The 27,474-nt window shown below is 37.0% G+C and overlaps 1 protein-coding gene across 8 annotated transcripts in view; it reads right to left on the reverse strand.

The window, feature by feature from the left end:
- The window catches only part of GRIA4 (glutamate ionotropic receptor AMPA type subunit 4), a 225,517-nt gene that overhangs the window by 36,254 nt on the left and 161,789 nt on the right, over positions 1–27,474 (reverse strand). For 7 of the 8 annotated variants that reach the window (XM_040544140.1, XM_040544136.1, XM_040544137.1 and 4 more), the window contains exons 10-13: positions 19,731–19,937; positions 12,861–13,231; positions 11,325–11,523; positions 6,087–6,334 (exon numbers count right to left, since the gene is read on the reverse strand). In XM_040544140.1, coding sequence (XP_040400074.1) covers positions 6,087–6,334; positions 11,325–11,523; positions 12,861–13,231; positions 19,731–19,937 — 1,025 coding nt within the window. Of the gene's footprint in view, positions 1–6,086; positions 6,335–11,324; positions 11,524–12,860; positions 13,232–19,730; positions 19,938–26,614; positions 27,124–27,474 lie in introns of those variants that run through there. The other variant, XM_040544143.1, reaches the window with a different exon arrangement.

The following is a 27,474-nucleotide window of genomic DNA, read 5'->3' on the forward strand; positions in this document are numbered from 1 at the left end:
TTCATCAAGTCTCCATTGTTCACCAGTTGTCTCAATATCTTCTCTACACCTAACAAAACCAACAACAGTTTCTAGCTCCTTCAGTGCTCTTCTGAAACAATTGCCTCTATTATGATGGCGCTGCTTACGGGCAAGACTAGGCATTCTGGCAGAATACGAGAAACAAATGAAAAAGAATTGAACTTGCTTCTTCTGTATCTTTCGTCACTGTAACAGACATACGTCTCCAGTATGACCTGGGTAGGTGCTTGGACACCAGTGTTGCCAGCTGGATGGATGGCTAGCCAGAAGAAGAAATACCTGTTTTCCTCTCTGAATCACCAGAACAATTCCAATGCACGCAGGGCACAGACCTGACATCAGTGACCCAAGTGTACGTTACCTCTGCCTATTTCTGTATCTTTCTAGGAACAGGAACAGAGATATGTAGAAAGACACATGGTAGAATAGCTCCATCAGTAATATTAGTTTAAAAATAAATTTATGAAGTCCTTTGAACAATATAGGGTGCATCAAAGTGTGGACATAAAATAAGCATTTGCTTACAACACAACTTGCACACGGAACCTCCACTCCTGAGAAAACTCTATTTTTTGTCAAGATTCATGGATTCCACAGTACAAAACCTCTGAAAAACTCTAGTGAAAGAGAACTGGGCTCTATCTCGTCATAGCATATTAACAATAAACAGTTTTGACAGTGAATGATGATCTGGGAAATCTTTCTACAATAAGATCCTCATACTCCAGTCTCTGAAAACATCAAGGTCAGAATTTGATAAAAAGTTTAACGCTCCCGTCAGAAGATATTATACTATCAGATTTATTCTTATTTTCCTAAGATTGTTTCACGTCAATGAAAAATGTCCAAAACAAAGAATAAGGAATATCCCATCCTATGCAAGGTCTATCAGTATTTCATATTAATGTGCATGCATTACCAAAGTTTTCCTTGAATCACACATTTCTCACCAAGGGACCAGACTGGATATATACGTGAAAAGCAAAGGACGACACTGTCAGCTTTAGTACCACATGGAAACTAAGAACTGCAATTTTAGAGATTTACCTGAAAAAAATAGGACTAGCTAAAGTCACTGAGATCAAGACAGTAGGTTGTAAAGCCCACAGATACCCCCATCATAACAGATCTTTTTTACCTTATTCACATAAACTCATGGCCTTCTTCAAGAAAAAGGTCCCTCCACCACAGAGCCTTCTCTTAAAGCTCTTTCAAGTACTGCACAATTGTATCAAATAGGTAACTGCATAATATATTGACAGGGCACCCTGAGGATGCCTTTTGCACTCCAAGCTCTCTCCAGGGAGCTCCTTCCTTGTGAGGGATAGAAACCGAAGTCCACAGCTTTACTCACATTGCACTTCTGCACTTCACACCAGTTGCTAGAACAAACAGAAAATTATATCCACATCACCTGCTTCAGTGGAGGAAGAACTGGCACTTTAGCTGGTGTAAGGAGTCAGCTCATGTCATCAGCTATCGCTGTGTGGCCTTTTTCTCCTTCCTCTCTAGAACATGAACAATTCCTTCATGAACAATTCCTTCTAAAGTCAAAGTGGAATTATTCTTTTGCTACATTAAAAGAATAAGGACTTGAATAATGAAATATAGAATCCTAGATTCATTTCTATAACCACTTCCTGTAATTGCAAAAGCAGGAACTTAATGCCACTCTGGATTTCATCAGGTTGGTGAAGGACCAGCACCAATCTCTAAAATACATCAGCACATTTATTCACGCGACAGTTTTTAATTATGCCACTCTCACCTAGCAGGACTCAAAGCGTCTCACCAGACACTCAAAACCCGACCAGCTTTCACTAACTCACACTGCACACTGTGGGCTGCAGACCAGGCCAGCACAATGCCCTCGGTTAAAACAGTCGTGGCAACAATGACAACTCCTGATGTTTTAGCTTAACCTGTCATCTTTGCATCAAACAGCTTCATGGTACAAAAAAGTAGAAAAAGCTTTTAGTGTACCTTTAAGACAATATTGCCCCTAATTCATTTTTCATTACCTCTTAAGAGTGAAGAACTTTTGTATTCATCGCTATTCAGGCTTGTCTATGATGCCTACATATCCAAAACAGAAATGTACAGGCATGCAAGGCGCAGGATTTGCATAGTACAAGATCTCCAGGTACCGCCCTCTAAAAACACAGACTACTGCAAGTGGCAAGGCAGACAAGCCAGGGGTGGTCCACAGTGGCCATGAGGCCGTCTTCCAATGACACCACATTTACAAAGACAGGTCTTGCTAAGCAGAGAAGTGGCACTCTCTTAATCGCCTTTCAATACACCACCTTTGAAGAAAAAAACTCATTATTTCACGTTGATTACTACACAGTAGTTTTGGACAGATACCTACCGTGGTGGGAAGAGAAAACAGTAGGGACAGCTGGGTAGTGCTATGAGAGAAACTCAATTTTTGTTGTGACCAGAGTCTTTGCTCTCAATCACACATTCCTTTTTAAATGTTAGTCTTTTATCAAATTATCTAGAAATGGATATCACTGAAAAGGAGGGAAGGAAGGAGACACACCTGATGTGTAGAGTGGTACTGCCCAGCGGGCATAAAAGAAACACACATCAGGCATTTCCCATTCTCTTCCATCCAGTGATATGCATGAATCCTACTACTCCACCAGCACTGAGAAAAAACCAAATTAGCCAATAGCTACTGGTTGAACACTGCAGGAGTGTGGCATGGAACCCAATAACGAAGAGTTTCAAATTAAAATCCACTATCGTGCTCATGTGTAGGGTCATGAGCAACAGAGAGACCCATCCCTGGATCACTCTGACAGGTGGATTTCATCTGCATGAGCGAAGTGATGGGTGTGTGCTCTGTAATGAACATGGGAACAGTGATGTGATGGCAGGGTACCATCACCAGTCCTGTGCTACAGGAAAAAAATCTGACTAAGTCTCCCCCACTTTCTGTCTGTGCTACATCTGTGAAAACATACAGTTTGATTCTCCATACACTCACATTAATTTTATGCAGGTGTTACTGCATTTTCAGTGAAGAAACTCCTGATTTATAATCATTGTAGGTAGGAGGATGATTAAGAACAGAATACCTCAAGTGAAATAGGTATTCAAAGAGCTTAGTAAATAATTTGCTATGAATAATTCATTTGAAAAAAATTGATATTTTCCCCTAGTCCTGAACAGCCCAAGAATAGAGTGTGAATGTTTAACATTTATATGTTACTTGCAATTATTCCTGAACTACAGCAAGTAACCTGTAGTTTACACATAACTCAAATAGGAAATTATGATTATTAAATAAAACATAAAATTTACAACTCCCAAAGCAAATTATGTCTTTTGACTAATTTATGTAATGATCTTAGCTAGTCTGCCCTTCATGAATTTCAAACTGCATGTTCAATATTTGCAATTATCTGTGCAGGCAGCAGTTACATAAGTCATCTGACCAGTAGCACTCACACCACCATGTGAGATGCAGTCAACATAGAAAAACCAGCACACTGCAGTTTCAAAGAGTTCAGAAAATACTGAAGCATGCAGTTAAAAATTACAGCTGAATCTTTTCCCTTCAAAAGCACGTGGGTAGGAAGCTTGTCCCTTCTTCACTGAGCACTAGTGTCTATTGACATACATGAATGAGGTGGTAGGAACGTGAGGTGTTGCTTATTCTTTCTTTTTGTCCAGAACATTAAGTTTGTTGCTTAATGTTTTTTAATGGGTGAGCAGCACTGACGTGTTGTTTGAGGTTTGTCGCTGGGGCTGGAGAGGGAATTGGGTGCAGCAGGAGAACAAGCAGCTTAGCACAAGTGAAAGAAAGGCTCGGGAAAGGCATGGATATTGACAGCCAGTCGAGACAGCGTGAAAGAAGATTTGGTCTGATTTTCAGGTTGGGTAAGATTCACCCTTTTTGAAATATGTTTGAAGGTAGAAGGTGAAAACTAAATGCTGTTAATCACATTGGCCTCGTGTTAATTGCTGACCCCAACTTAGACCACACTGTGGCCTCACTGAAACATATGGGATCTTTGTCTTCAGCTGGGATGGAACCAGGATTTCATACTTGATCCTTACAATAATGGCTTTTATTTTCTTTATTTTGTTCTTATTCAACTGTCTTACTAGGCCCTCTTCCTTCTAAATCTAACTTCTTGTTTAGATGTCTAGGACCTATTATTCCTATGTATTTTTATCTTGCCAGCCAACCAAACCTGAAATAAACCTAAATGTGACACAAAACCACTGGCTGCTAATGCTTAGTATAACAGGCTGTCTGTTATTGGTGGTGTTAAATACCCTGCAGAAAATAATGAGAGGGAATAAAGATCACCACAAAGCATGCTTAGAGCAAACAGCCCACTGCTAGGATATATGTGTGAGCAGCTAAAATGATTCCTAAAAAGTTTGGCCTGGCTTTGGCCAGTAAAGCATGACTGTGTCAGCAATGGGCACTTTAATATCTGAGCTGCAGTAAAAGCAGCTCCACTCAACTGCAGTGCTTCCTTCCACTTCTAGGTTGTCTGAAGCACTGAGAAGGAAATAGCAATATATTAGAAATATATAATAAAAAATAAGTGTCTGTGTGCTTTGAAAATATATCTAGATGATAATCACGCTTTCCTATTATCTGCTGCCTTCTACTTGAAGAACCCAGTGAGCTCAGGAGATGGTTTTCTTTACAATTAATATTTTTATTGTTGACATTTCCCCTCTCTCATCTCTGTATATTCTCTTACCGCTCTGTTCAGTCATGAATATGACAGTTTTTAAATCTGAGAGATACTGGATGTTAAGGACCAAAAATTCACTCAGTCACCAAAATAATTGACTTGATTTTCTAGCCCTGCACATACAAACCTTCTTCTGTTGCAGACGGAAATGAGTCTGGTGATACTCCCATCCCCATCACAGCAGGACAGCTAAGGCTGCTGAGGTTTGTGGTATCATGTGCAGGTTAAATCAGTGAGTTAAGAGTGAATCTAGTTATCTGCATAGTGGCAAAGATGCTTTCTCTGCAGTAATGGACGTAGACAGGTATCTCTGGTTGTTTCCTGCACAGAACTGTCTCCATCTGCACTTGCAGCTCCTCCCCTCAATGCACCTCATCTCCCTTGTGACTATTTCATCAGAGCCCGTTTCAACCCTTATTTGTGAAAACATGGGTGAAATCTATGCAGTGGAGTACTGGTTGCTCCATGCTCATTTCCTCTCCCCAGCTCACATCCACCCTATCGCTGTAAGACACCACGGACCACAACCCCCCAGTTTTCGAGTTGTTCTTATGCTTTGAATAAAATTGGCAAGTCTACCATAGGAAAAAGACAATTCTGTTTGTCTTTGAAGACACCACAATGGTAAATATTGCCAATTTTAACACAGACTAGTGCCTATACCTCTATTTCCCTCAAAATTTGAATGAAAAGCAAATGATGTTCTCTCTGGTAATCAAAAACTCTCCTACTTGACTGTGTCTGATACCAAGAAAACAAAAATACTGCTAAGTTTGAAGGCAGTACTGAAATGCATAATGCTAGAAACACAAACTTTTTTTTTTTTTTCTAAATAAGAAGGTGCTTTAGTAAAAGTACTTTAATGAAGCTGCTTTAATGAAGGAATAATTGCCTTTAAGTGATGATATTTGAAAAAAAGATATTACAAGCAACTTCTTATTCAGAAATTAGCAGCCAGGATCAATAAACAAAACATAAAATGTAGGCAGATACTGATGTGGATAATGTATGCATAATACTGCTATAAAGAGTTGAATTTGGTGAAAAAAGCTGATGAAATAGAATAGGTGATGTTAATTCTATTGAGGCTGACTTCAAGTAGCTAGTGTTCAACCAGTTTGGTTTTTATATGGCCTTGAAAGATATGCCAACTATAGCTGCTTAATCCATATTGCGATTAGAAACTGTTACCTTTGTTGATCAACAAAATATGAAATGGAAGAAAAGAAAAATAACATACCATGTTCACACACAAAACAAAAAGAGCTATATCAGGGACATCAGGGAAGGTGGAATACTATAACAACACATTTTATATTGTTATACTATTCCACCCACCTTAATGGAGAACCCTTCGGTGTGGCTACGCCATAGCCTTTCGAATCCAGATTTCCTCCCACTTTCATGGTGTCACAAGGCTTTCGTTGCTCAATGTATTCATTCATGGTGGACTCCAGCAGGAAGGCAAACTTGCCCTTGGATTTGCGGACACGAGCTACTCCCTCTGCAGTAGTCCTAGTGAACACTGACGGCTCTGCTGATTTCATGTAGGTCCACATCTTTTCATACACTGCTATTTTTGATCTCTGGAGAAAATCAAAAAGAAGTTAGAACAAAAGAATGTTGCAACATTTCAGAGTGACACTATTCAAAATAAAATCAATAGCATTTAATTTTTCAAACAAGTGGGGTTGGGAAAGTCTGACTTGGATAAGGATTTTTTTTTTTTAATTTCATGATTATTAAAAAAAAAAAAGAAAAAATATAAATACTATAAAATCACATATCACATTTAGGCCCAGTTAACCTCTATCAGTTACAGATTAAGGCAGTTCACACAGAGTTCACACAGTCAGTGTTATAAAGTGTGTTTTAGGGAATTATACACAAAATAGAAATCCATAACAAACTTGGGAAAGAGAAAAAATAAAATAATCCCCCATAAACACTGAGATAAATGTTGAGACAATTCTTAGCTCTAACACCTGCTTCTTACACCATTAAAACTGCAATAGCTTAAACAAGATTTCTACTTATTCAGTAATTCAGAGTCCAGAATTGATTCAACTTACATTCAGAAAGTCTGTACAACATTTCGAGACATGGGTTACAATAAAAGATGTAAACATCAAACTGGATGAAATATGCTATTAAAGGAAACATAATGCTGGGAGTATTTTATCTTAAAAAAATATTAGGTATGTTTTTAGAACAGCAGTATCAGTGGGTTTATTTCAAAGACTGATCTTGAAAGTAATTGAGTAAGAAATATGCAAGACTGGGTAAGAAATGTGCAAGAATTCATGGCTTAGTTGGAGGTTTTCCTGACTTGGAATGTGTGGTGGAATCACAAATAAAGGCTTTAGCAAAAATAAAACTTAAGCAAAAATAAAAACAAATAAAAAAATCATTAGGAAGGGAAGAATTCAAAATGGGAAACCTCAGTGGTGAAACTACTGTCAAGATGAGAAACTTCCCATGCTAGTTATGTTCATTCAGCAACTCCTTTGCTTCATCCAGCAACAGTGATATGCAAAGCAGCAGTGTGTCAGCTGAACGTTATCCAGTGTTTTTATTTAATGAGAGATGGCACTTATCTTCTCTTATGCATGGTGTAAAAAAGACTGTTTTTACCCATGACTCAAGTCAGCTTTTCTCTGAGTCAACACGAATTTTAAGCAAAGTAAGAACTGGTCTGTGAGCTCATTCCTATGCTATGCTGAGCACTTCAGGAAAATATTATTTTTTATTATAAGGCCCCAAAACAAAGGATCTTGGAATATTTAAACAAATATAAAATCCTATCATCTAGGTGTTATTTAAATTTAGAGTGGCTTAAAAAAGCCTGGAACCAAACCTTTGCATAGGTAAGAGTAATTTCCCTGAGGCACTTCCTTTTAGCAATTACTGACTGATTGTATTATTACTTAGAAACTGGTCTGTTAGTGAAGTACGTCCAACTCGAAAGTAAGAGACGTTTAAACAGAATTGTTCAATAAAAATACCACACAAATTATCCTTTCTTTTTTATAGCTTGTCTGTATGCATCATTTTACCTGTCAAACACAATAAAACTTAAATGAATAACGGTTGTGTATGTCCATAATCACATCCTGACTTGTCACCCTCTCTTTCCACTGCAGACACATCTACTTTTCATTTACATAATAGTGACTAAGAGCAGAGCTTAAGCCAAGACACCCATGTGTTCCTTTTGCTCTATACTAATATAATTTCATGGATTTAAACTTACAGAAAGAAAAAAATGGAAGAGAACAGTAATGAATCAGGCTTAATTTCAGAGTATTTACTTGCCTTTGTCTACCTTCACTTTCAATCACTTACATCTTAAAATTCTTATAATGAGATAAACATATAATAGGTCACTATCCTTCAAAACTAAACCCATGCAACTCATAAAAATAGCACTATTAGGAATAAGAAATTACACCCTAAACCAATTAAAAAGTTGCATTTAAATTCATTTTTTCAGGATTTATTTTCCTTTGCTTATCAAGAGACAAAAAATATGGAAAGTCTGACAAGTCATCTGCTCTGTGAGAACGTTCTTCTCCCAAGCTTTCATTTGTTAACATTCAATGTACACATGTCAACCGAGAGTGAAAACTGAAGAGCGAACCAACAGATATTCCTTATTATCATACTAAGAAAGCTTTGTAGCTTTCCCCTGCAGTCAGTCAGGCCAGAATGATTTTCTTTTAGGGCTTTTTCTGAGTAAGACTGCTAAAGCTAAGCTTTTTCCTCTTGTTCAAGCTGCTTTTTTCAACTCTTGCTGTTTCCAAAACATAGAGTAAATAGCCAGTAGAATCAAAGTCTTATTTTTCTTAATGATGTCTTTAAAATGACTTTTTCTTTTTCTGTTTTCAGTCTGGATTTAAAGCTGAATGAATAGCTGTTCTGATTTTCTAACATTTTGATCAGAAATGATCAAGTGATAAGAAAATGTCCTGACGGATCAGACTCATCCAGAGAGTAATCACTGATGGAAAAGTTACCCATGACTCTAATTCTAAAACTGATGATGTTTGCTTCCAAACACACCAAAAAAAAAAATTGTTAGAATTGGGAAACCTGTTAGAATTGGGAAACAAGCCTTCTTGTACTATTGTTTGAGGCGAGGTCTGAATGTATACATTATGCAAACAGTATCATCCATCAGTGATATTTTATCTTTGTCCCTTTTTTGTACAAAATATTTTTTAGAAATACTGCATACAATAGCATTAGCAATCACAGTACTTCTGCAGAGATTAGAAACCAATTGATGACAGGGCTTCAGTTATGCCATTTAAAAAAAAAAAAAAGATCATAAATCTAAATCTTGATTAAGCATCAAATTCTGCATCTGCAACTTGGAAGTGTTTGGGGTTACTTTTTTAATGTTTCCTTTTATATTTTGAAAAAAAGGCAAAAATATAAACATCGATTTTACTTCTTTCTCTTAACACTATAAGATTAGAGTGAAATAATGTCTGTCATAGATGGACAAAGAATATTTTTCTTTTTAAGGAGAGATCTTGCCACTTACATGAAATATTGATTCATACAAAAAAGTATCTGTGTTTACAGGATTAAAAAGAATCTATTTTTTTTTTTTTTGACCAAGACAGTTCTTATGTCAAAAGACCTGACCTCTTTACTTCAAAACAATGGCTTGTAAAAATTTTTTGACACTCTTAAGAAAACAAATCCATTTTTTTATTCTGTTGTACTTCCTTGGGAATTCATTTTTGCACCATTACGTTAAAAACTGGAAGTACTGGATACTCTTGAAAATGCAAGAGGTTAAAACATCAAAAATTAAATAAACTTGCTTGGTTCCCAGTGTCATGGTTTTAACTATCATCATAGCTTCATTCTGGTGGAAAGAACTATTCAAATGAATATGCTGCAGTTACTGTCTCAACTTGTGATATACTAAAACTGAAATTCCCAGAATTAAATGCCTGTATTTGCACAAATTGAGCTAAAGAAGACTCTATTGTCTAAGCATAGATGTAGAAAAATAGTACAGAATACTTTGGCAGGCATATGATGTGAAATCAAGGCTTTGAGGACCAAAAGCTAAGTTCCTACTACCTGAGTGAAAAAAAACAATGCTCTGAGAAAACACCTATAACTTCACATTTAGGTGTATAGCAACACGCTGGCTATAGAAGACAGGTGTAGACATCTGTCGCTGAAACACATCCTTTAAAAATGAAGTACCAAGCATCCTAGACATTTATGTGGAATTCTTCTAGAATTGATATAAAGAGGAATATGCTTTAAAGGGTGACTTATTTCATCACAATACACTTGTCCCATACAGAATGTGTTAGGGTGCTTTTCTTTCTGCAATGTCTACAGAAGAAATCTAGACAACTAACTTAGATTAAACTCCCTGGACAGCTTCATTATGTGAAGGCTGAACTATTGTGTGTTCATTAAATGCCATTTGTGTCTTATAAAGCATCATCATTTTATAGCTAAAAGCATGCAAGAAAATATCTTCGAGTTCCCTCTGGGGCTATCACTTGCAATAAAACAGTTACTTCACTACAGACCTTTTGGGGGACACTCAGCAGCTGCCCTGGAATTGGTACTATCTGTAGTTCACAAATCCCACTCATAATTTGGTTAATGACTGAGTGACTTCAGTTTGGCCAAGCTGAAAACATTCAAGCTATGTGGGACACAGAACAGTTCCCTTTCAATAAGACAATAAGAAGAAATTATCACTCCATCTTCCTTTCCTCTAAAAATGCCTTAACCTGTAGCTTTCAGATAAATAATAACGAACAATTTAATTTCCAAGGAAGAATTACTGGCTTACAACATTTATTCAGAGCCATGTTCAAACACTAAACTCAACACCTTCAGTCACCTAATCTTAACTTTCATCTGCTAGAGACATGAAATAAAGCAGGACCGGTTGTTTATGATGTACTCTTTGTGATGACCAGGCTCCTTTTTTTCCAGCTGGCAAAGGAAGAGGATTACATACAACCACACAAGCACAGGAAAGCAGATGAAAATGAAGTAATCAATAGAGACAGCACAGACATATAAATGGTTATTTAGCCTATTTCCTAATGTTACAACCACATTCCCCCAAGATATATTTTCTCTTTATTATTCATTTGAAAGTCAGCAAATTAAAAAATGCATTTCCTATCCACCACTCAAGACCCTAAAGCAAAATGCACACAGCCAAATCCATAAGTAGAAGCAAAACCTGCAAGACTGCATGTTATCATCATAGTTTCAATGCTGCACATCATTTCAGTGCTGTAGCTTCAAATGAATCAATAGTGCAATGCTGCTTTAATTATCACTGGCTCCAGTATCCCTTGGGGCAGCTCTTCTCCCCTTTGTGACAGGATCAATAAGCTTTCCACAAATTAAAATAACAGGAAACTCCAACAAATGGTGTCAGGGGGTAAAAATGTAGATAAAGTATTGCAAGAGTTACAAAGCATTTTATATATAATTGCAAAATAACATTTCACCCTTCCAAGCATCTTATCAGAGTGGTCAGTAGGGAGAGCTGTTCTAGTGGACATGTCAACTTACTCTGAAGAACTCTTTGGTTGACCCTGAGTCCAGTGTCCCGTAAGCAATTTCAGTTTGTTTGGCAAGGTCTTCTGCACTTTCTATGGGCGAGACCATTCGCTCAACAGTCAAGAAAGCAGCGAGGTTAGCAGTATAGGATGAAATAATGATGAGCGTGAAGAACCACCAGACACCTCCAACAATGCGACCTGAGAGGGATCTAAACATGAATAAGATAATGCACATTTTCCTGTCTCTTAAGCCACAAAGAGAGAAGGCAATGTTATTACAGAACATGTCATTACGTAACAGTCAATGGGAGGGAGACTATTTGCTTTTTGAATTCTAATATATGCGTTTTCTCTCGAATCTCAATGCCTATGGTACAGAGTCCACTGTACTAGCACATCACGCATATACAGAAGTATGAATTCTGTTGAACAGTAATCCCAATGTTCTTATTATTTCAGGAAATTATTAACATGGCAAAAATTTTGTCAAAAATCCTGGGTAGATAATCACTTTTGGGAGACAAAAGTAAAGCATGGTAGTTGCAAATCAGTAGCTTTCTGTTTCCTCGTTATAAAAAAAAAAAAAAAAAAAAAAAAAGCCTTAGCACATGGGTTATATTGGCTCTAGGATTAAAATGTTCCTGTCACCCATACAGCATATGTTCAGTTATCACAAACTTATCAAACATCCTACAAGCTACTATAAAAAATTGACTTTTTCACTTTTTTGTTATTTAAGAAGCAAGTATTTAGTGGAAACATATTTATGTTAAGTAAAAAATATATTTTCCATTTTAACACTGGTAATTTGATGAGAAGGCTGTTGAAGGGTAACATATTAACCTAGTATTAATCATCAGCAATTTTATTGCTAACTTCAATAACAGCAGAGTTAGGCCAATGCTGAATGCTGTCAAAATCTCACTGTTAATACAAGTTTGAAAGATTGGGTCATCATGTCAAAATAAGAAGTTGTAGTTACTCCACACTAAAGTTCCAGAACATCTAAAAAGGTTGAGAAATTCAGGACTGGGGTCACATATTACATCTGAGGTAACCCACTCTGTAAGGTCTAGCTTGGCAATACAACGTGGTTTCTCAGAAACAGACGACCAAATATTGTCTCTCTTGTAGACAGTGATATCCTGGAAGCAGTGCTGCAGAACTTAATAGGGAACAGAAATGGGACATTCATTCATGCAAGGCAAATACTCAGCATAATACCGTGCATTTTATAATTGCAATACAATGGAACTAATTTAGCAACAACATAATTCCTCTGAAGTCGACTCAGTGGAATTGCCCCTGTGTGTACCTGCTGTTTCTGAGAGCTGTTTGTGATTTATGCACGTTGACATATGTAAAATAATAATGTCTGAAATTCAAAACAGATTCTCTGTTGCCCTTATCACAGCTATGAAAAAAAAGAAAAATGAAAAGACTTCCTAAAGAATGAACCTCAAAACACTGCCAGGAAAATAAAAAGGAAGATTTTATGCTTCAGTGTTGAAGATAAAATGCAAATGTAAAAAGATTTGACACAAACCTTGGGGAAATATCACATCCTTGTTGCATAAAGGCACCCAGGGAAAACCAGAGGCTGTTGAATATGCCAAACTCATTGGGAGGTTGGTCACTGGGTCCTTCTTTCCCATCCTCTGGTTCTTCTGTGTGCCACTCGTATGGGCTAAACCTGCTAACTAGGAACAGGACCACACTGACACCAATGTAGGCAAAGACTATGCACATCCAGATCTCATACGCCAAAGGGTCCAAGAAGGAAAACACTCCTGGTTTAGATTTCTGGGGCTTTTTGATCATAATGGATATCCCCAAACTCATAAAAGGCTTAGAAAAATCAATGACCTCTTCTCGTACCAAAGTGATGGTCAGAGGCGCAACAGCAATCTCTGCTTTCTATAAAGAAAAAAGAAATATAGATGTATATATTAATTGGAGTTGACTCATACTCAGCTAAGCAGCTAATTCCAAAAGTACGTTATCAACATCAGGACACTGTGGCTTATGTTCTTCACACCATGTTTCTGTTTCTTTCTATTACAGTCAATACGCTTTTGGTAAGACATATACACATTGCAGAGTTCTATTTTACAAAATTACAGAAATACTTAGTTTGATTAGGAGAGCAGTACTGTAGGTAGATCATTTTAGGTATTAATTTATATTTAATGTAAAGGAATTAAAGTAAGAATGCAAAATAAGAATGGCCTTATTGTCAATGATGTATAGAGATTATTTTATAAGATCCCAGAAAAAGTTATTTATTACTGTATTTTCATAAGGTACAATCATTTTTTATGGGCAAAACAGCTCGTAGTCTCAAGTAAATTTGAAATTCCGTGAAGCAGCAAAGGTGATTAATTAATACCACAATGCCATAAAACTACACAAAATATCTTGGGGGAAAGATAGTTCTGTAAGAATGAATCACGTTTTAAACAGTGCAAAAAGGCAAGTATACAGAAAATAGATGTGCAAAATTATGCAGGTAAAGGATGGAAATTGTATTGAATCCATTTCCATCAGAGAAAGAGAAAAAAATTGTTTCTAAACATGTTTATAATGAAATGCCAGTCTTGAATGGATCATTACCGATGATGATGGTGATTAGGGCTGCTAACAATGATGTCTACTTTAACTATAAAGGTATTGCAGCTGTGCTAATGTGTCTTTTTTTGCTCAGGCACTTCATATGACACCAAGGTTTGCTCCTTGCCTTGCCTTGCCCTGCATGCTAAAGCTGTCATTATAGCAGTGCATAAGCTGGGAATTGTAAGAGCAACTGGGACAGAATATGCACTGGTAAGAGGGGAGCAGAGACGCAGAAGCTGCTGAAACCTTTTTCCTATTCATTATCCCAGGCGGACTCTCAAAGCAGAGCCCTCTCTCTCTGGCTACTCTGGACATCTTAGCTGATGGGCTAAAGAGGGTAACTGGGTATATTTTAAAATACTTTGTTTTTGTTGTAAATAAGGTGGACTCAAAACCTGCCTTCAGGCCTTAATATATGAGATAATCTGCCTGTATATCCCCCCATCCCAGGCCCAGTTGTCTTCACAGGCACAAGGGAGCTATTCATAAATCTTCATAATATAACTGTCTTCATTTTCTTTTCTAAATACTCTGTTGGCCCAAATTCATCTTACTGAATAGCATCTTCAGATACAGTACATATTCCATAGTTTATCAAAGCATTTAAGCATGTTTGCCTTTTAGTAAGTTCTTAAGGACATTCATACTCAGTAAAATACACAAGGATATATTTAAATCCCATCAATTTCAATAAGATTAAAACATGCTGAAAATTAAGGATGTGCTTAAATAGTTTGTCTAATCCAAGTGTTACATAAATAGCTTGCGTGATAAAGAAAAAGAGAAACTGCAATATAGGATTTTTCTCATCTCAAAACTTTAAAACAGATAAATGCACTTAAAGTAATACGTTCTTGTTATTTTTATACTAAGTTATACAGAGGTATATATATTTTATGGAATTTAATTTAAAACTAATGTAATGTAGTTTTTAAAAATCTGTATTGGTAGCTGTATAATTTTGAATAATTCAAAAGAAGTGACTCATTCCAATGCAATAGCCCCCAAATGCAAATTTATATTTAAATTATTATATATTAATCATCAGGTCATATCTCTCATTCTGAAATAGTTGTGATGCAAACACTTACCATAATATTATGTAAACATATCACAATTTAAACAGTACAATTAAAATCATAATTTTGCAAGCATATCAGACATTTCTGATGCTAATAGCTTGGGTAAACATTATAATAATATCATTAATTCTCTGAATTTTAATGTAAATTTTGTAATATAGGGCATTTTAAAAAATTTTACTTCTTGATGTCTTATAATTTCATGAGTCTGACTGAAATAGATTATATGTTATCAGTAAAAACTATGAAAAAGAAATAACATCTAAAATATATTTTAAAATGTTCTGACAGGTGTAAGTAGATTACGGTGCCTGTAGTCTAAGGACTGTATGATGGTTTCGTTTACTGGCACTGCAGCATATTTTTGTATTTCATCTCACTCATCACTTCCTTTTTCTAGAATGATGGTTTCTGTCCTTAAGAGTCAGTTATTTTATATCCCTAAATTTTAGTTGTTGTGAATGCCTAATGTGGAGTCCTTGAAATGAAATGGCTCAGGGAAACTGGGATCTACAACTGCTAATCTTTGCTGTGTTTGTCACATAGTGGTTTCTTTATTAATGCTTGGTGTAAATGTTCACCTTGGTTACTGGGCTTCAAAAGTGTTGGCTAAGACTTGATTTTGTGTACGTGTGTGTATGTCTGCAGATTGTGACTGGCCTTAAAACAGGGATCCCTGAAGGTCATTAGTTTTTACGATGTAAGGTGGAAAAGTGATGGCATCATTTTGGTGGTAGCTGTGGAGATTAATTTAAAGACCTAATTAGCACTCTGCATGCTGTATGCGAAACATTGGATGAGCTGCATCTTACCAAATTAAAATGCCTGCAGAGCACATGCAGAACTAGAACTACATCGGAACAAGCCATCTATGCAACCCTAAGGAGTTAAAGAGAAGAAATAGGAACTTATTCCATTTCACTACAGTAGAAATGTCAGATTGTCATAATGTAGATAAATCTTTTTCATGTCAATGAATGTAAGGGGACAGTACGCAGATAGATCACAATTAGATGCCTAATACTTGGAAAAAATGCAGCCTACTCAATCTGATCATACTATTTACTATTTTTGTAGGACTACTGTGCAACATGTTAAGGTTTGCATAAACTCCTTGTTGAAAGCTAAATAGTGACAATAGCCGTGCATTACAAATATCAGTGTTTCTGCTTTGCCCAGTTAATGTACAACATATAATTACAAATTTAAATGATTAACAATATAATAGTTGAGCAAACTATTCATGATTTGGTTCCCAGTGAAATTTGTTTTGACAAAGACTAATGATACTTCACACTTGAAACAACTGCATCTGTAATAGCATTTCAATCAAGGCTACACCACTACAAGTACAGATAGATTCTGCACCCTTTCGATTCTATACAATGGGACTAGATTAAGTTTGATGGTAGAGATTTTCACTTTTCCAGAACACATTACTGCAACCTTGTGAATAAAATCTGCTTGGTGCAAGCTGTATGAAGGTAGCAAAGCTGTCTGAGAAAAGCAGCAAGTAATTTCAACTTCAAAAGCACGTAGCTTCTCAGATTTTAAACAGAACTGAATTCTGACCTTTTGTGTTAAGCAGTGAAAGAGTAGCATTTTGTGTCAGGAGAATGAATATTTAATTGGGGCTGACTGTTAGTGCATTTGGAAACACCTGTTACACATGGTTAATGGCATTTCAACCCCAGCCAGCATTTCTTTCTGAGTAAGCTAGTTATCAAGGGCTACATAGTCCCACGAGGGACTATGGACGGCATTCAGATACATCAGGGACAAATGAACAAGATTTACTGATAGCTTTTAATATAGCGTTGGGAAAAAAATAGTAATAAATAAATAAAATAATCCCTGCCACAACCTTATGTGCATACGGGTGTCGAGGTAACATGGGATTAAATTCGCACATGCGTCCACCCTCAGTAACGCAAGTAGGGCTACATGGCATTAGTGGCACCAAGGCATTGTGGCATGGTGGAAAGAGCAGGAGAGGAACGGAGTGTCTTGTGTGGCACAGGAAAAGTCTGCTCTCCCTGGATGGCCTGAAACCGTCTATTTATCCTTTAATTTGGTTGGGAATTAGTATCCGTAAAACGTTTCCCAAACAGGTTGTCTCGATACCTTGCTAATTTGGTTGCAAATTCTCTCAATCCTGGCTGCTTATAAAAAGCCTTGCTTGAAGCACAGCCAACTACTCAGACTATTTGTGATTATGCTTTGGGGATCTAACAGAGAAGATGAACATTCCCTTACAGCAGAGCTTTGCAGGAAAGACAGGCAGATTTTCCTGCTTTTTCTAAGTGTAACAGTCCAGGAGACCTGCTGCTGTGTAAATCATCTGGCAAGGACTCAAGAAAGTTGCAGGGAGGACGGTCTTCTTGATTTCCCTGTGGAAACCTTAAGTCACAAACTTTTCTTTGTTAACCTGAAGAATGATTTGCTTTAAAGCTACACCTGTAAAAGTGAGGTAAACATGACTGAGGGAGCTCCTGGCCCTAGGGCCAACTGGCATGGGACAGGCTGCATCTCCACCAAGAAAATTCATTAACCTCCAAACTAAGGTGTCTGCATTCAAGCTGCTTATAGTCTTTGCCCCATGATAGTGTCCAACTGGTCCCAGAAATTTTTTTGGAGAGTAATTATGGGCCAAAAATACACAAGGGACCATTGTAATAATTTAGCAGATTAGGCAAGAGTTCCAGTGCCCGGAGGAATTCCCCGGTACCACTGATATACTAGGATAGACGTAGCCTAAATAAGCTTTTGAATGGTACAGCAAATATACTGGGTGCAGAGTGCTCTTAGTTCTTTTAGTAAAAAAGCATCCTGCGAGTTTTGCCGTGGCTCATTCCCAGAGCTCAACTCCAAAACCAAAATCAGACTGCAGCCTTCCTAAACAGACAGTTGTGCAGGAGCTTGTTACTTGGCCATCAAGCCTCTAAAGAGCCTCATTCTTTTCCATTACAAAAAATGAAGTGTTGATCGTGTATAGTGGGATGTCCTTTTTGGGAATTTCATTTGCAACAAGTTGCTTATAACTGTGAGCTTCCTTGCTTTCATCTATGTCAACATCAGCAGGTCACATTCCAGTCAGTACTGGCATGAACCTCTGTGTGAGCTTTCCAGCTGCACTTTGTATTTCAGTCTAGTACTAGGGATGTTTGGGTTTCATGAGGTAAATTTTTCAAGACAAGTAAAAGAAAGAAAGAACAACAACAACAACCCTTCCAAAAACAAGCATAAAACTAAAGTGTAATTTCAAGTTTCCTATATAATTTTTAACCAGATGATAGGCCAACAAAACTCTGCTTTTAAAACTCTATGGTATTTGGGCAAGCGAATTTTCTCACAATTTGTAAAATTTCTCATGTTTTAAAAGAAGCTACTGATGTAAAACTGCATAGCCATCACATGTATGTGATGGCTACTGGAATTAAAAGCCAGATAAGAAGTTGCTGACATTTTGATAAAATGTCAGAAAACCAAACAGAACAAACAAAAAAAATCCCTTGATTTTTAACATTCTGAGAGTTGAGCTCGTATCTAAGCCACTAAAGCAGATAAACATGCTTAGTGATTACTCAGTTTTTCTCTTGTGAGGTTGGCTCCTTCAAGAACTTCCAAGGACACATAAGGTTTTGTGAGGCTGGTATAACCTTCCCATTCCCATGTGGAAGGGAATCAACAAACTCTGGGGCATTGTTCCCATACTCTTACAGCACAGTCTATTTCACGTTGATGAGATCCCTGAAATGATGCTAACAGAGAAGACTTTGACCAAATTTATCAGTTTTACTTGACAGAAAGGAACAGAAAAGATGTTACTAGGAAAACCACCAGGCTTTTGCCACACATGGCCCTATCCACCACTGGAATTGTAAGGCTCTAACCAAAACTGTAACTGTGGGTGGACCAAATGGTATGCTGTTGTTTTTCGTATAGGTTGAAGCATGCGACATGTTTATTGGTGGAAAAATTCTCGCCTAAACAATTTCAAAAAATTTTTTAGTCTGTCATCAAAAGTTTCTCTAAAAATTCTGATCTGTTCTCAGTACAGGTATCAGCAGCCGAAGTAATGAGCAAGCACAGCTCTGAGCTTTTGCTACTTTTGGTGACACCAAACACTACGAGTATTTCTTTGGGCTTTTTGGAACTATTTTCACTATTACAATTTTGTCAACAGAATTCTTAATTATTATCCTCTTCTGAAGAATCCTTCTCCAGATCACTGTATAATATATGGTTTTAGTTGCTGAAGTGTCAGGTTTCCTTGATTATATGCTACTCTGTTTATTATATATCTTAATATGATGATGGATTCTCCATTTTTCAGACTAGTCTAAAAGTCTATATTTTCTCAAAGATCTGTCCCCATTCCACGAAAATGAACAAATGACTGATATTCTTCCCAACTAAGTTTTAGAATGTATTAGGAATAGATGGTCTCAATGGTCCTCTATTATTTCTAATGATAACAAATTTTTAAAGGATGTGGAAACTCTGGATGTTCTAATGTCACGAGGTACTAGTTGAATAAACAGCAGAATTTGCATGAAGATATTTGATTTTCTCTTGAAAATAAATGAGAGCACAGAGATATGAAACAGAATTCTGTTTCTTTTCTGTGACTCCAAGGTTTAATAAAATCACATATACTTCCTATTTTATGACTAATGCTACAATAAATTAAAACCTGCTTCAAAAATTGATATGCTTACCCCATAAACAAGTTCTCCCACCATCCCATTCCAGATTTTTGTCTCTGGATCCCTTGCTCCATATTTTCCATCAGGAACAATGGCAATTTTGTACTTGATACCAATATGTTTTGCAATTTCTGACGCCAGATCTACACAGTATCCTTCAAACTTGTCATTCCCTTCAAACGTATCATGGTTTTTCTTGAACATAACATATGGGGCTTCCTATAATGAAAGAAGTAGAACTGTAAAGGAGAAGTATACAGAATATACTCTGAAAAACAACATGTAATCTAATGATGGAACAACACATTTTTTATCAAAAATGCATAAATAGCATTAGCCCATTTAAATTTAAATATATGAGCAGAAATCCTTCTGGAGATGCATTCTATTTATACTGTAATTTGACTTACACATTTCACAAGATTTATCAACCTTTACAAATTATAAAGATAAAAATACCCAAGAATATATATAAATTCTACTTTGTGCTAAATGAAAGACCTTATTGCAGTGTATATTAAAATAAAAGTGTGAACAAAAGTTGAACCTGTACAATGCAAATGACTGTGGGATAATGCAAGGTATAAACTATGCTTTTGACTTCAATAAATAAATATATCCTCTAACATACTGTGGTAACTTTATATGCAATTTCAGGTGCACAGCCTGAATTATTTGTTTTCTCTGTGCTAAGAATGCATAGTTACTCAGAGGCTATATACATTTTAGTGAGAATATGGAAATACGTTCCAGAGGAAACACATATCTTGCCCTTTGAATAAACAGTGCATATTCTGCATGGTCTTTCAGCATGAACCTAAGCATGAACCAAGCATTATGCATGAATAAGCACCATATTAAGCTGATACTGAGTTTACACACTGCAAGAAAAATACCAAAATACCATTTTGGTTGGTGAGTGTCATTGAAAAGAATGAAAAACTGTCCTGAAAGTGGATCTTACATTCCCTGTGTAAACCATATTATCACGATAATAGTGAACATTATGTGATTGGGAAATTAAGGTCACATTTTTCTATTTGGCTCTGTGTGGATTCAGACTTTAGCAATCATTATGTAAAACTATAGTTCCTGGTGGTATTTTAAATGACTTCACATAATCCATAGTAATAGTCAGTTCCAGATAAAATGCTTGTCACTAATGTCACCCTTTGTTTGAATTTACATCATAAAATACTGGCAACTTCAATTTTCTCTTAGGCTATAGCTGTGCTAGCCCTTGGCAAATGTTTTTTTTTTTTGACATTGACCTTGGTAGTCCTCTGCTCTAGTCACATCTTTCCTACATACCTAATTAATACACTCATAAAATAACTGTAAATGTGTAGCTTAGGAATTTGTATTTCATCAATATTACATGAACATCAGTGGTAAGCAGCAGCAATTTTGTGACATACTGTGTGTTTAATAAGCAAAGATATGTGGCATTACATGAGCAATGTGAGGACTGCACAAACCGATTTCAAATATTTTCAGTATGCCAGGTATATTTCTCCTTTCAGACACCAAAATGTAGTTCCTATTAGCTGGATCTGAATCCACCCAAGAGAAGAACTTCATAGGCAAGTCTGAATAGTATATTCAACCTACTATTAAAGTGCTAAAAGGCAGAAAACTAGAAAAGAGAGAGATTGTATGTGAGAGGAACTATTCCCTTTACTTAAGAAAATTTACTCCCTGTAGTAACTGGGCCCAGGATACACCTCAGTATAAGGGCAGAAAAATGGGGCTTTGTGTAATGCAAACGGAGAAAGTTATGTAGTTCGTTTGCTTTAGTGTGACAAAAATATCCTAGATTGAATTAAACAGTTTGGGAGCCAGGAAGCAGTATTTTTTCCTCAAACGTAGAGGCAGGTTCTGAAGTATTGCAGGAATGTTTCACTGTTAGGTGTAGCCTCAGAAAACCTCTCCTTCCATCATCTCCTTCTTATGATACTTTCTACTATGGAAATGTCTTTGTGGGCCACAATCCCTTAGCAGAAATTCAGTGTTGGAGGCTGTTTACGTGTTGCCACCATTAATTCAGCTAAGGAACCATGCAGCATAGAAAAGCATCCACAGTGGTCACTTCTAAACCCTGCCTGGGTACCTGGTTCCTTGCCCTATATATACATAGGTAAAAGCCCAGAGAAATTTGAAGGCCATAACAGCAGATTGCTCCATTTCTTGATCACTGCACGGCCATGGATCACCACAGACCTCTAAAACTGGGGCAATCACAAAACAATCTGTTACTATCCTGACGCATGTGACCTGGACGCTGGGGAGACCACTGGGCTACAACAGCATTAACTGCACACTGTAATCACTGCCGTGATGCAGTGCAGCGACTTTGGCCATGCTGAGTTTGTATCTTCTAAAGAAAACTGCTGAATATTAACAATAGCCCACACCACTTTGTATTCCTATCCCCAGTCAAATGAGCTCAATCTTAACTATCTGTGTTCCAGGGTAAGGGAGAGAGAAGAGCAAAGATAACATGTCCTGCCCTCTCTTTGCAGTAGATCTTGATTTTGGGAAGTGTTTTGGGCACGCCTATGAAATGGTCCTCACTCACATAGGGTTGTTGTTCCCGTGAGAGGAAAAGCAAAATCTGGGTCTTTCTACATACGCTACTCCACAAAACTGGTTAAAAATAGAGGAGGAAAATAGTATGTTCTGTGATCCAGCCAAGCACTAGCTAGAAGTACAGCCATGTCCTGTCCAACATTCCGAATCTGTGGGCTCTTACAAGCTTCAGTTATGTTTGCTTGCTGCACCTTAAAAGTCATTTTATTTTCCAATGACCAGAGTTAGCAACTGCAAGCTCTTCTGATTCAGCGTTTCTCCTAAGTCCCAGACCAAAGGCATTTGATTAAAGTCATGTCAAAAAATAATTCTGGAGAGCGAATGGAAACAGTCAGGTTCAGAGGAGGCCAGGTCAACCTGCTCCTTGTCCCAAAACCCACACTGTGCTGCTGCCTGCACCTCATCGATAGGGCTTCTACAAAAAAGCACTCCAATTGCCTCTGCAGAACAAAGCGAAGTGACAGATGCCTTATTTTTCCTGTTAATGGATAAATAAACTTCATCCTGCCTCACCCCAAGTTCTTTGAGGGAACACTGAGAAGGGTAACAGCAGGGTCCAGCACCATTCCCCATGGGTGCTAGTAGGGGCAACCCCATCCAGTGGAGGGACCAGTGACAGAGGACTGAGAAAACCTGGGTTCGGGCAGGGATCGTTTGAGAGACTTGGAGGAACCACAGTGGTTCTCTCCCCTCCCATTTCTCTTTCTACCCACCCCGATATCACTGATTTAGAGCAAAATACAGCAAAGAACATCGTTTACAATGTGAATCGATTATAGACTGAGGTAGTACTTCTTGCTGGGGCTGCTTTAAAAGAAGCTGCAATTGAATGTAATCTGCCAGTGTGAAGCAATCCAATTAAAATTGTGGGAACACATATTACTTCCTGCTTACTGCACTGTCCTTTCCCTCCTGCCTACTTTATAAAGAATAAATAACAGTTTATTTAATTGTTGTGCCAAATAATGAGTGATGTATTCTTCAAGTAGGATTTGATGGGGGAATGTGGATGGGACTGAATGTGGATTTCTGATAAAGATTGTTTACAAGAAAATTCAGATAGCAACACTAATTTCAATTCTGACCATTTCAGACTTTGGGAGTGTTTCAAACTAATGAAGTGTGCAGAATTCATTACAATGACATCAGGACACCGAAAGGCAAGTTTTACTGGTTTGCTAACAAGCAACTTATATGGATGAACTTGCAAGGTCATATTGCAAAGTTATGAAACATCTGAATAGATCAATGGTATGTACTCAGCCATATCTTGATGTTACTTTCTGTCTGTGTCACTGAAAAAAAGATGTTTTATTTTCTGTATAGTCTATCACAATAGCATTTTCTAAACTAGTGGTAATGGTAGTGTAAAGATAAGAGAGATGCAAGATATCTATGGAGAGCTATTATCATTTATTAGATCAGCTGAAATAGCTGAAAACAGTAGCAGGGGTTTTCACCGTTTCCAGTTATAGCCTATTCTCTACTAAAAATATTACTTCTTACCACTAAAATTTTATTTACTACATTTTTGAGCTATAAACTCTTAACTTACTGATGGAAAACACAGATTTGACTTACTGCTGAGTGAGGCTTAACACCACAATACTTGCAAGATTTCAGCTGTTTAATAATATTCTATGGGGTAGTGAATCAAAGAAAAGTCCACATTGAAATGATCAATGACTAGCACGGAACAGATATTTGAAATGGTGAAAGCTTTACTTAAATAATTCACAATTTTATAACAATACTTAACATTTGTAAATACAAGTTGTTGTCTGCAACAATTACCTTTATAGATGTAAACAAATCATTCCACCACATTCTCACAAATTCATGTGTACAGTAAAATGCTCACAACTGATGATTCATACTATAAGGGAAGCTGGAGAAAGTAACTAATCCAAATATCAAACAGATCTATGAATGGCTTGCCTACTGTAAAGAAGTTAATTTCGAAATCTTTAAGCACTGTAAAAATAATTTGTGAAAGTGACAAATATTTGTGCAAGAAAGTGTCTCATTTCTAAAACATGGGTGGCACACATTATTACACTTTATTCTGAAAAAAAAAATATCTGTGGAAGTCAATGAGTCAATGGAATAGGTTTTTGGTTTTGTTTTGTCATTTTTTTTTTTTCTGAATAAAGTGTCCAGGATTCAGTTTGAAATCTTTATTATTGTCATGCAACAAACATTTTTTTTTCCTCCAGTCTACTAAAGAATTTAATCAATACATTTTTTACTGAAAGAAAATATTTTTTCTATTATGAAAAAGAAAGTCAAAGTTAAAATTTTTGTGGTAAGACTCGGGCAAGTGTATATCAGTCAAAACAAAAGTGTGATATTTAGTCATCTAATGGAGGTGTCTGTTATCTTAGGTGCCCTAAGGTAGCCTGCTTGACCTCTAAGTGGCATTCTGCAGGTCCTTTCTGCTACCTCTTTCTGGATGGCTCTGATATCCTCAGTGCTATCCATCTAACTATGGATAACTGAATCAATTTCTAAATCTTTAACTTTGGTGAAAGCTTACATACTTAGGGAATAACTGTACGTTGTGAAACAACATACAATAGCTGAGACATCCACATGGATTGGTCATATATAGCATAAGACAGGCAGGAAAGTGTCATCCTGCTGGTGTTAGCAATGGGTACGCAGTATATCCTAGAGCATCATAAATGTCACCGGGTACTTTTAAGCGGGCAACTCGATCAAGACCCTCTGTAAAGAAATCTACTTTTAGGTGGCACAGTCTTGAATGGGATTCTGCGTTTGAAGCTTAGTCTGCCAACAAACACCAAGAATATCTTATTAAAATACTAAGCTGGAAGCCACAATGCAGACACAGCTCACTGTATGTCAAAGCTTTGGTTCTAAAGGATTTTTATGAACTTTAGGTTTTGCAGTCTGAGAGTAGGTACAGAGTTGTCTGTATCATGAAATGGATTAGAGAGTTTGGAGGAGTCATCTCAGCCTACTCCCCTATGTTCAACATCTTGCCATTGTATTTCTCAACTTGCTAAAAAGCAACAATCACTTTTCTCAGATGGATAGCGCACTATTTGCCTTACTGTTAGAGGAGGGTTGCACACAGTGTTCCTTCTCCAGTCATATATGAGCCTACAGTGCACCAAGCTGGAGCCTCTGGGAGGAACACTTCTGCACATAGGTAGAGCATCTGCCCTTTCTGAGAGGCCCAGACGTGCAGAAGGATGCACATCACATAAAGTGCAGGACACAGGGCTCTCCCAGGAGCTATAAAAGCCAGGTCTATGTGGCAGCTGGTATATTAATGCATGACAGCTGCCCATGCTGCCTCCCTTCACTGAGCTGCTCCTTCACCACTTGCTAGCTGGAGGAAGGATGAGTGCCTACGTGCTAAACCAAAGCTGTAAAATATATTCTACATGCTCTCACTACTTTACAAATGAAGATAACATTTTACCAAGTAGAAAACACTGTATTAGGTTCTTTGAGTGCAGAGCTAATTCTTTATAATGCAATAGCCATACAGCCACATTACAGCAAATTAAGCATAGATACATAAAAACTGAAGAAAGAGCAGGCAAACCAACTTGTGCTATTTGGCTTCAGGCAAAAATTAAAGTGAGCCATGCTGAAAACTTGTGAAGTTTTCTTACTCTGTCTTGACACCTGTCTTTGAAGACTGAAAAGCCTGACAGCACTGGCTGCAGAAGCTTTTCAGTTTGATGTTGGAAAATATGCATGCAACCAAAATTACATGTCATTTAAAAAGGTTCAACTTCCCTTCAATGTGAAGAGGGCAGTGAAGAGGTCAAAAACTCTTTGTCTGGCATTTGCAACATGACTGTAATACAGAGAAGAGCAAAATAGCAATGTTCCGAAAGTTACACTAGTTAAATATATCTTTGTGTGTGTGTGTGATCATATGCTTCTGAATGCTAAATCCATTGCCCTGGCAGGCCAATATTAAGAATCATGGCTGTGATCTGCCTTCAGAATCATGTGGGCAGCTCCCAGTTTGGACAATGGGAGATATGCATGACTACCTTAAGGCAGAATTCACCATATATTCTTATTCAAACCAAATTCTGATATATTTCTCTTGCACTGTGATTTCAAAACATTGAAAGGGGACACTTTTGGTCAAGAAGCAGTGCTGCTTTCAAATAATTGTATTTATCCCAAAATGACATGCTGCATAAACATAGGCCATGCTTTGGAATATTAATTCAGCTTTTTGGTTTTGAATATGATCCCACCAGTCCTTTCAATACAGGGACTGAAAAGTTCTTCTGAAGATAATGTTTATTATGCACATCAAAATGCTTCAATGCAAACAGGACAGGCAAGATAACACATTTTAAAAGCTTTCTTGTTTCCTTTTTTTTTTTTTTTTCTTCCTTTCTGGCAAACAGGAACCTTTTATATTACTTTTCATTATTATTTTTTACTCATTTCTCCTAAGCTTGGAGCTATTTATGGAAATTACAGTACTCATGTATGGTAGCTTCAGTCAAGGGTATCAGGATTGGTAAGAGAGGAAAATTTCGACTGAAAGCTTGTTATTCACATCGTTCTCTTCTCAGCTTGGCAAAGTTGAAGGGTAACGTCATCTGTTCTAGACATTTCAGATTAGTCACAGAACTTTTCTTGGTGGTTCAGTGCCTGGTCATCCAGTCAGAGGAACAGTAATCCATATGGAAAAATTAGCTCAATGCTACTAGACTGGTGGTTAATACTTGAGCCTTAGTTAGGAATGTTCGCAGCATCTTGGGACTCTTTTCTTCCTTGATCAATTTCTTAAAATAGGATTCTTCATCAGAGGCTGAAAAGAGGAGGACTGTACTGAAGTACATTTTTTTTTTTCCATCACCAAGTCTTTTTTTTTTTTTAGGAAAAAGATACATATATTTAAAATGTCCCATGCAAATAGTAATAAAAAAAAAAGTTACACAATTTGGTTAGGAGTTACACTCTGAATTCCTGTACAGTAGGAATAGTTTGGCTGGTTTGTATCCTGGAATGATAATCTTCAACAGGAGACTTGTTAAGACATATTTAATGTATAAATGCTGATACACTGCTGAAAATCTGGTAACTAACCATATTTTTGAGTAAGAAAATGTCTTGACACTTTCTTTTGGATTATTTTCAACTCTGTATTAAATTAGAAAAT

This window comes from Cygnus olor, chromosome 1, assembly GCF_009769625.2.
Source record: "Cygnus olor isolate bCygOlo1 chromosome 1, bCygOlo1.pri.v2, whole genome shotgun sequence".
Taxonomy (NCBI): domain Eukaryota; kingdom Metazoa; phylum Chordata; class Aves; order Anseriformes; family Anatidae; genus Cygnus; species Cygnus olor.